A 10,587-nucleotide genomic window follows, 5' to 3' on the forward strand; every position below is an offset into this window, starting at 1 on the left:
ACACTGTGCCCCATCCAAAGTTACTCTTGGAATGGACCAATTTGAAAATGTTATCTTCAAAGTATGATTAAATCCTGTTCTGTTACGAGTTGACACCTCTGGGCAACAGTGTTGGTATTGTGTGGTTATTGTTGTTGTTTTTTACAGGGGACTATAACAATCAACATCATCATTATATACTGATCAAAAATATAAATGCAAAATGCAACAAATTCTCCTCATGGTATTTTTGTGCATTGAAATTGCCATCAATAAAATGCAATTGTTTTCGTTGTCCTTAGCTTATGCCTACCTATACCATAACCCCACCGCCACCATGTGGCACTCATGACATCAACAAACCGCTCGCCCACACGACATTGACATCAACATCAACAAACCGCTTGCCCACACGAGACCATACACGTTGTTTGCGGTTGTGAGGCTGGTTGTACATACTGCCAAATTCTCTAAAACGGCATTGGCGGCGGCTTATGGTAAAGAAAATAACCTAAAATTCTCTGGCAACAGCTCTGTTGGACATTCCGGCAGTCAGCATGTCAATTGCACCCTCCCTCAAAACTTGAGACATCTATGGCATTGTATTGTGTGGCAAACTACACATTTTAGAGTGGCCTTTTATCATCACCAGCACAAGGTGCACTTGTGTAATGATCTTGCTGTTTAATGAGATTCTTGAAATGCCACACCTGTCAGGTGGATGGATTATCTTGGCAATGGAGAAAGGCTCATTAACAGGGATGTAAACAAATGTGTGGACAACATTTTAAAGAAATAACCTTTGTAAAACCTATGTAAAATGTATGGGATCTTTTATTTCAACTCATGAAACATGGGTCCAAGACTTTAACATGTTGCATATAATTTCAGTGTAGTTAAATTGATTTCAAAAATATATTGTTCGTTTTTTCAATAAATGTATGTTTAAGTAACTAAACTATATTTGTTGTGATTTTAATTTAGTAAAAGGAGGACTTTTATTTTGAAAAGTAGCCGTATAATCACGTGACCTTAAAGTCGCTTTTTTTTTTCACAATGCTGTGGAGACGGGAGTAGAACAGAGTTGAGTAGGTTGAAGACAGTAAAAAAAAAAAAAACATAACAGGTGGTGAGGAATTCAGGGGTTTCCAACATGGCATCATGCGATACCCTGTACATCGAAACGGACGGCTCAGAGATGCCAGCTGAGATAGTGGAACTCCATGAAATCGAAGTGGAGACCATAGAGACAACAGTTGTTGGAGAGGACGACGATGAACAGCCCATGATCGCTTTACAGCCCCTTGACTCCGATGATCCACACTCAATGCATCACCATCATCAGGAGGTAATATTGGTGCAAACACGAGAAGAGGTGGTTGGTGAAGATGATTCGGACATGCACGGAGACGATGATTACGAGGACCAAATTCTTATACCTGTCCCAGTCCCTGCCGCCGAAGAGGAATATATCGAACAAACTCTAGTGACTGTCGCCGGGAAGAGTTCGGGGCGAATGAAGAAGGGGGGAAGCGTGAGGAGAAATAAAAAGAGTTACTTGGGTGCACCGGAGGCCAGTGGTAGAAAATGGGAACAGAAACAAGTACAGATAAAGACTTTGGAAGGAGAGTTTTCGGTGACCATGTGGGCATCGGGTAAGTTTAACGTTAGAGTTCTATTGAAAGTGTGTTCTTGCAAATTTGCCAGCTGTGTTCTTGCGTTGTGTGCCCTGTAAACTGGGCCTCGTACGGGCGTTGTTCTCTGGCTAATTTTAGCAGAATTCTTAACTGTTTTTCTAGTCCGAATTGCATGCTGTGTATTTGAAATGTTTTTGTTTTTATGGGAAGCCATGTTTTATGTGTTGATGGGCGCCGCCATGTTCCCCTGGAACAGTATGGCGGACCGGAAAATGGTGTTGATTTGGCCGGGGAAAGATGGCGGCGGTTGGGAGCGAGCGCGCTGTTGCTGGCTCCAGGAGTAGGCCGCTGTGGCGCAGTTCAACACAGGGGCCTCTGTTCGAAACTCGTGAAAAGCGGGGGAGGGTGGGGAGGGTAGATGTCAGACTGGATATGCTACAGCTAGCCACCGTTCTAACCGCGGCGAAGAGTCGACAAGAATGGAATCTCAATCATTTATATGCGTCTTTAAAACAAAAAAAAAACAAATTGTGCGAAGTCTGCCTTGTTGGCTTTATGAGACCGACTGACCTGAGTGAGAAGATGTCGTTCGATTATTTGACTTTCGTCAGACAGTTCGCTATGGCTAGCTAACTTTAATTCTAGTAACAAATTAATTTGTTCACAAACTTAAAACGGCAGCCAGTTAGCTAGCTACGTTGATTAGAGTTTTTCCCAAATCCCGATGTTAGTCTGTCTGCATTGTTGCAAGTACAGCTATGGCTATTCACTAAGTCGTGCCATTTAAATGGAACTAAAATGTGCACTTGCAGTTCAACTGTGCAGACCAAATACTGCTTTCAACTGTAAAATATGAGATTATCAAATGCAAATAATATCCGTTTTAACTCTGCTCTTTTGCTCGGACTCAGATGACAAGAAGGAAATTGACCATGACACTATGGTGGAGGAGCATGTCATCGGGGAGAGTTCCCCTCCCGATTACTCAGAGTACATGACAGGGAAGAAGCTCCCGCCTGGAGGCATCCCAGGGATTGACCTGTCAGACCCCAAACAGCTGGCAGAGTTCGCCAGGTGAGCTGGTGACACAAGCACATGTTCATTAGGCACCTAACGGAGGGAAACTGGGAGGGACTTGTCCATTTAGAAACCCTTGTTTTTGTTTTCTGTTGCAAAACATTACCTGTTTTTATTTAACTAGGCAAGTCAGTTAAAGAACAAATTCTTATTTTCAATGACGCCTAGGAACAGTGGGTTAACTGCCTTGTTCAGGGGCAGTACGACAGATTTTTACCCTGTCAGTTCGGGGATTCGATCTTGCAACCTTACAGTTAACTAGTCCAACGCTCTAACCACTAGGCTACCTGACGCCCCTGTTGCGTGATATAATAAATAAAACCATATGTAGGCTTATGTACTGTTACAACGTTCCCCTCTTGAATTCTCCTCAAGTGTAGTGAATACATGTTTTGACCTATCATGTCTTTTACAGGATGAAGCCACGGAAAATAAAGGAGGACGACTCTCCCAGGACGATAGCCTGCCCCCATAAAGTAAGCATGTTCTACTAGTCTTAAGGACTAGATTCCATCGTTAGCGTTGTCAAATCCACAAGTGGTACCTTTGCGTTACCTTATCGCAGACACTGCCATTGGATGCAACAAAACCACACCCTACTTTATGTCAGACAAAATCCCTTGCAGCCATGTACGTTTATGCCACCGCGCTACAAGTTCAAACATTCGAATGCGTGATGTTCTATTGTCTACAGCTTGATTACACTGATAAGATATAGCCCCCCCCCCATATCCAGATTTACATCAAAACATGTATATAAGCATATCGTTATTTCTATCATTGATAGAGCCTAGACTTTCTAGCGCCGGTTTTGAACTTCTAACTTGGTAGGTATAATAGGAAGAGTTGCTTTTGACACGAGCAGACGCTCACCGATTTGTTGGTTTGTGTTTACATGTTGTGTAGCCATTAGCGATGATGCCAATGATAACTTTCTTCTGGTAGAGATGGAAAGGCGTTCCCAAAAACCTTCTCAGTTAACTAAAAAGTAGCCCATGGCTACCTGTCAGAATGATATGATTAATGGTATCTGTCCAGTGGCCATTTGTTTAGCAAACTGCAATCATATGAGTGCTACAGCAACACTGCTTAACCTCTGTGGGATACGTGGGGACGCTAGCGTCCCACCTGGGATTCAAATAAATTACTATAAAAATGAAACCTTCATTAAATCACACACGTAAGATACCAAATTAAAGCTACACTTGTTGTGAATCCAGCCAACATGTCAGATTTCAAAAAGGCTTTTCGGCAAAAGCAAACGATGCTATTATCTGAGGATAGCACCATAGTAAACAAAGAGAGAGAAGCATATTTTTAACCTTGCAGGCGCTACACAACGCAGAAATAAAAATATAATTTATGCCTTACCTTTGACGAGCTTCTTTTGTTGGCACTCCAATATGTCCCGGAAACATCACAAATGGTCCTTTTGTTCGATTAATTCTGTCGATATATATATATCCAAAATGTCCATTTATTTGGCGCGTTTGATCCAGAAAAACACCGGTTCCAACTTGCGCACCGTGACTACAAAATATCTCAAAAGTTACCTGTAAACTTTGCCAAAACATTTCAAACGACTTTTGTAATACAACTTTAGGTATTTTTTAACGTAAATAATCAATGAAATTGAAGACGGGATGATCTGTGTTCAATACAGCAGGAAAACAAACTGGAGCTAGCTTTCTGGTCACGCGCCTCTATCTAACAGTACACTACAAGTGACCCTCGTTTTGAACAGGGCTAATTCATTACACAGAGGAAAAACCTCAACCAATTTCTCAAAACTGGTGACATCCAGTGGAAACGGTAGGAACTACAAGAAGGTCCCTTAGAACTCTGGATTCCCCATGAAAACCCATTGAAAAGAGTGACCTAAAAAAAACTGAATGGTTTGTCCTCGGAGTTTCGCCTGCTAAATAAGTTCTGTTATACTCGCAGACATGATTCAAACAGTTTTAGAAACTTCAGAGTGTTTTCTATCAAAATCCTATCCAAATGGGATTTCTACCCAAATTCTATCCAAATACTAATAATATTAGTACCTTCTGGGGATGAGTAGCAGGCAGTTCAATTTGGGCATGCTTTTCATCCAGATGTGAAAATACTGTCCCCTGTCATCAAGAAGTTAACCAAACAGTCTCTTCCTGGTGAGCACTTGCGTTAAAGGGTAACACCCATAAATACAATTCTTACATTTTTCCCAGACCTCGAGTAGTCTCCTAATGTGGTTTAACCTCTTGCTCCTACCTGACACGCAGGCGTCCCATCTAGACATCTGGAAATGCAAATGCGCTACGCTAAATGCTAATAGTACTAGTTAAATCTCAAACGTTCATTAAAATACACATGCAGGGTATTGAATTTAAGCTACACTCATTGTGAATCCTGGCAACAAGTCAGATTTTTAAAATGCTTTTCGGCGAAAGCATGAGAAGCTATTATCTGATACCATGTAACACCCCAAAAGACCCGCAGGGGACGTAAACAAAATAATTAGCATAGTCGGCGCTACACAAACCGCACAAATAAAATATAAAACATTCATTACCTTTGACCATCTTCTTTGTTGGCACTCCTAGATGTCCCATAATCACTATTGGGTCTTTTTTTTCCCGTATATAGCCTAGATATCGATCCATGAAGACTGTGTGATAAACGGAATAAAATAGCGTCTTATAACGTAACGTCATTTTTTTTAATTAAAAAAGTCGACAATAAACTTTCACAAAACACTTCGAAATACTTTTGTAATGCAACTTTAGGTATTAGTAAACGTTAATAAGCAATCAAATTAATCACGAGACGAAGTGTATTCTATAGGGGTACGTCTGGAAATAATGTCCGGGTAAATCTTAACCAAAACCTTTTCGATGAAACGCACGTTCTGTTAGTCACAGCCGTGATTTAACCAGTTTTATAAACGTCTGAGTGTTTTCTATCCACACATACTAATCATATGCATATAGTAAAATTCCTGGCCTGAGTAGCAGGGCGCTGAAATGTTGCGTGATTTTTAACAGAATGTTCGAAAAAGTAGGGGGTAGGAGTAACAGGTTAAACATTGTTGAGGACATCTTTTTAAAATAGTGTGCTTTTGGGAAAACAGAAACCTGGAGAAAGGTTTAAGTGCTCTGATGTGGACCTTTTGATCTTGTCATTTCTGAAATTACACAATGATTAATTGCTACCTTTGCCTCTGCAGGGGTGCACTAAAATGTTCAGGGATAACTCGGCGATGAGGAAGCATTTGCACACCCACGGACCGCGTGTTCACGTCTGCGCCGAATGTGGAAAGGCCTTTGTTGAAAGCTCTAAACTGAAGAGGCACCAACTTGTTCATACCGGAGAGAAGCCTTTCCAGGTATGTTTCCCCCAGCCCCTTCAAAATGGCTTCTAATTGAGAGATCTACTTCTTGTCTAACAATTACAGTTTCACAGGGATGCCATCTGCACTTTTCGGCGATATTTGCCATTTTGATCTCAATAGGTAATCCACATGAGTAGTGTAGAGCCATAAAAATCGGGCGGTGGCGCTATAAAAGAGGGGCATGAACAGATCTCCCTGGGAGAATCTCATTTGCATACTCCTCGTGTCCTCTCTCACCTCCTCAAAACTCAGCCAGAGGATGCGAGGGGTATGCAATTGAGTCTCACCCTGTGTGATCACATTTGGAATGCAACTCCAGGTAAGCAACCTGTGTTTGAAATAATAATGTGACTATAGTTGCATGTATGTTTTGAAAGCACAAATTATTACACACAAAGTTATTAATGTTAGCAAGCTGCTTTGCTGTCACACTGCCATAGAGGAAAAATGGAGCACAGTGACAGTCATGCTTGTGCCTTTACATCACTGAAAATTGTCAGTTTCTAGCCCAAACCACTCAAAAGTTATGCCCCATATTACCGGATCTACCTTCTCCGCTTTCTACTGCAATACTACTCGGTATCGTCATACCTGTCCTGGTATCACATTGTTAGTAAAATTTTGGTGTTCTGAAAACCCCATTCTAGCAGTTTACACTGTTCTTCTTGTTTCCGTGTGCTTTTGTCACTTTTTTGTGCCCTCACCAGTTTGCATCCCTGTGTATACATTTTGTTTGATTTGCAACACTTTCAACTTAACTTAAACATGGCATGTATAGCCATACACCCATAGGTGTCCTAATTGTCAACCAGCATTGTAGCCTCATAATAAAATCTACTCTCTCCTTCTCTTTAAGTGCACGTTTGAGGGCTGCGGTAAGCGGTTCTCTTTGGACTTTAACTTACGCACGCACGTGCGGATTCACACTGGAGACCGACCCTACGTCTGTCCGTTCGACGGCTGCAACAAGAAGTTTGCCCAATCTACCAACCTCAAGTCTCACATCCTCACACATGCTAAAGCTAAAAACAATCAGTGAATCAACTAACCACTGTGAGGGTACGCCCCCCCATATCTTCGCCTAATGTACAGAGAAGAAAACAACAAACTCTAATGATGCTTAACACCAACCCTGCCACCTTGGCACGATCTTGAAAGAAAAGCATAACGTTTCTTCTTGTGAAGATAGGAAGTTCTTGGACCTGCAACCGATAAGACAAGTTATTTATAATGCAGCACCCAAAGAGAAGGAATTGACATTTTAAAGTTATGTTCTCCATCAGCATAGCAAAATAATTGCTTTTAAATTTTGTACCCTTTTTTTAAGTGTGCATATTGTACACTTTCTCTGGCTTAGTGGTATTTATGCATGTTTGTTTTCCCTGGGGATTGAAATCTATGATGGCTCTTGGGAGGAGAATTTTCAGTTTATTGTACTTCCTTGCTTTTCCCCCCTGTAAAACGTGGGTAGGGTTGTTCTTTACAGATTTTCATTTTGTATAATTGTAACGTACACATGTATTGGAATCATGTAAATAATGGCAATGTGATTTTAAGTAGTGGTTTTCTTTTATCCCTGCACTGCCAGAGAGTAAAAACATGTCATATCCATCAAATCCTTTCTGTTTAGTTGAACACACAATACAACCAGAACTGGTGAAACAATTGCGTTATTGAAATATTTTTTACAGGCACAATTAACTTTCGCTAATATTGACCTCCCCAATAAGCGGCCAATAAAAACCTGTCCATAAGCAAGCAATGATTTGTTTGTTTCAGACAATTCCTATTGTATTTTTTTTATTTAACCAGGTAAGACCCATTGAGGTTAAACTTCTTTTGCGAGGGTGACCTGGCAGGAAATGGCAGCGTGTACATGAGAAATTCTAAATACAAACAAGACTGTGTCACAGGTTGGGGATACAATTTAAAGATTAGAAACAACTGAAGCTATTGCAAACAGTGTTGTCGATCAGTCTTAAAGACAGGCAAGGACACTAAAGTCCCTTAACTTTATCTTTTGAAGCATGTTCCAGGTTGAAGGGGCATAATGGGAGAAAAAAAAATACACATCTCAGTTCTTGCCTTAGGAACAGACAAGGACAGCAGCGACTGTGAGCAAAGACTTCGAGTGACTGATCTGGTCAGTAAGGAACATAGATACAAAGGGAGTTGTCCTATCAATGTTTGTTTGTAAACAAGTGTACCAGTGGTTAAGAGAGAGGTCCATTGCACCATAGCATACAGATCACAGTGATGGGTGAGTGATCTAGCATTTGTAATAAATCTTAAAACACCATAATATACACTGTATCCAGAGTTTAAGGTACTTGCTGAGGCCTGCATATAGACTATCGCCATAATCCGGCACTGATAAAGTGCTTTGAACAAGATCCTTGACTAACATTGAAACGCAAGATTTGTTCCTAAAATAGAAACCCAATTTCAGTTTCTCAATCAAGTTATGTGCTGTTGTAAAATTCAGCTTTTTATCTAACCACTTCCCAAGATACTTATAGGAGGTGACTGTATCAATTTGCTGGCCTTAGTTAAAATATGCAAGTGACTCCGTCTGTTTGCTTTCAGGGAAGATAATCATACGTTTCAATTTGAAAAGCTACCTTTGAATAACATCAAAGCCAACTAAGTCCTGAAAAGCCTCAATATTAGATGCGCTAGAATAAATTATTTTGTAATCAGCATGGAGATTTGCAGAGTCAACCGTCTTCCCTATATCATTTATATACAGTGTAAAAAGGATCGGACCTAAAATTGAGGCCTGGGGAACTCCTTTTGTAAGCTTTTGAAACTCTGATTCCATACCCTTCTGTGCTACACACTGTTTTGTCAGAAAGGTAGTTTTGGAACCAATCCATTGCATTAGCGCTTTTAAACCAACCTTTTTTAGTCTATACAACAGCAAGGCATTGTCAAGTATCGAAGGCCTTTGATAAGTCAATAAAATGTGAAAAACTGATTTTTCTCTTCATGGGTATCTAGAATATCACCTACAATGTTACTTACTGCAATAATTGTACAATGCTTGGCTCTAAAACTTGACTGGAATTGAGGACTGAGTTATTATGAAGAAAGCGAGTTTACCAGGTTTTACATATCTTTTGCCAGTGCAGACAGTTTAGATGTGGGATTTATTTATTTAATTTTACCTTTATTTAACCAGGTAGGCCAGTTGAGAACAAGTTCTCATTTACAACTGCGACCTGGCCAAGATAAAGCAAAGCAGTGTGACACAAACAACACAGAGTTTCACATAAGCAAAGACGGTCAATAACACAATAGAAAAATCTGTGTACAGTGTGTGCAAAGGTAGAAGAGTAGGGAGGTAGGCAATAAATAGGCCCTAGAGGTGAAAATAATGACGATTTAGCATAAATACTGGAGTAATAAATGTACAGATGATAATGTGCAAGTAGGGATACTGGGGTGCAAGAGGGTAAGTAATAATATGGGGTTGAGGTTGTTGGGTGTGCTATTTACAGTTTGGCTGTGTACAGGTACAGTGATCAATTCAAACATTTTCAAATACATTTTTATTTGTCACTTACACATGGTTAGCAGATGTAAATGCGAGCGTAGCGAAATGCTTGTGCTTCTAGTTCCGACAATGCAGTAATAACCAACGAGTAATCTAACCTAACAATTTCACAACCGCTACCTTATACACACAAGTGTAAAGCGATGAATATGTACATAACGATATATGAATGAGTGATGGTACAGAACGGCATAGGGAAGATGCAGTAGATGGTATTGAGTACAGTATATACAGTGGGGAGAACAACTATTTGATACACTGCCGATTTTGCAGGTTCTCCTACTTACAAAGCGTGTAGAGGTCTGTCATTTTTATCATAGGTACACTTCAACTGTGAGAGAAGGAATCTAAAAATACAGAAAATCACATTGTATGATTTTTAAGTAATTAATTTGCATTTTATTGCATGACATAAGTATTTGATCACCTACCAACCAGTAAGAATTCCGGCTCTCACAGACCTGTTCGTTTTTCTTTAAGAAGCACTCCTGTTCTCCACTCATTACCTGTATTAACTGCACCTATTTGAACTCGTTACCTGTATAAAAGACACCTGCCCACACACTCAATCAAACAGACTCCAACCTCTCCACAATGACCAAGACCAGAGAGCTGTGTAAGGACATCAGGGCAAAAATTGTAGACCTGCACAAGGCTGGGATGGGCTACAGGACAATAGGCAAGCAGCTTGGTGAGAAGGCAACAACTGTTGGCACAATTATTAGAAAATGGAATAAGTTCAAGATGACGGTCAATCACCCTCAGTCTGGGGCTCCATGCAAGATCTCACCTCGTGGGGCATCAATGATCATGAGGTAGGTGAGGGATCAGCCCAGAACTACATGACAGGACCTGGTCAATGACCTGAAGAGAGCTGAGACCATAGTCTCAAAGAAAACCATTAGTAACACACTACACCGTCATGGATTAAAATCCTGCAGCGCACGCAAGGTCCCCCTGCTCAA

The 10,587-nt window shown here is 40.6% G+C and overlaps 1 protein-coding gene across 1 annotated transcript; it reads left to right on the forward strand.

Moving 5' to 3' along the window:
* Positions 1-1,029: 1,029 nt before the first annotated feature.
* Positions 1,030-9,042, forward strand: LOC118368591 (transcriptional repressor protein YY1). Its single transcript, XM_035752818.2, has 5 exons — positions 1,030-1,634; positions 2,528-2,690; positions 3,109-3,169; positions 5,902-6,060; positions 6,923-9,042. Exons 1-5 carry the CDS (start codon positions 1,133-1,135, stop codon positions 7,103-7,105), a joined length of 1,068 nt encoding a protein of 355 aa, XP_035608711.1. The 5' UTR covers positions 1,030-1,132; the 3' UTR covers positions 7,106-9,042.
* Positions 9,043-10,587: the final 1,545 nt, after the last annotated feature.

This window comes from Oncorhynchus keta, chromosome 35, assembly GCF_023373465.1.
Source record: "Oncorhynchus keta strain PuntledgeMale-10-30-2019 chromosome 35, Oket_V2, whole genome shotgun sequence".
Lineage (NCBI taxonomy): Eukaryota > Metazoa > Chordata > Actinopteri > Salmoniformes > Salmonidae > Oncorhynchus > Oncorhynchus keta.

Bases quoted from the DNA above. Each gene is read 5' to 3' on its own strand.
- LOC118368591 (XM_035752818.2), top strand. From the start codon at position 1,133: ATGGCATCATGCGATACCCTGTACATCGAAACGGACGGCTCAGAGATG. The intron at 2,691-3,108 runs GTGAGCTGGTGA...TGTCTTTTACAG, and splicing joins CAGCTGGCAGAGTTCGCCAG to GATGAAGCCACGGAAAATAA. The intron at 3,170-5,901 runs GTAAGCATGTTC...TTGCCTCTGCAG, and splicing joins CGATAGCCTGCCCCCATAAA to GGGTGCACTAAAATGTTCAG.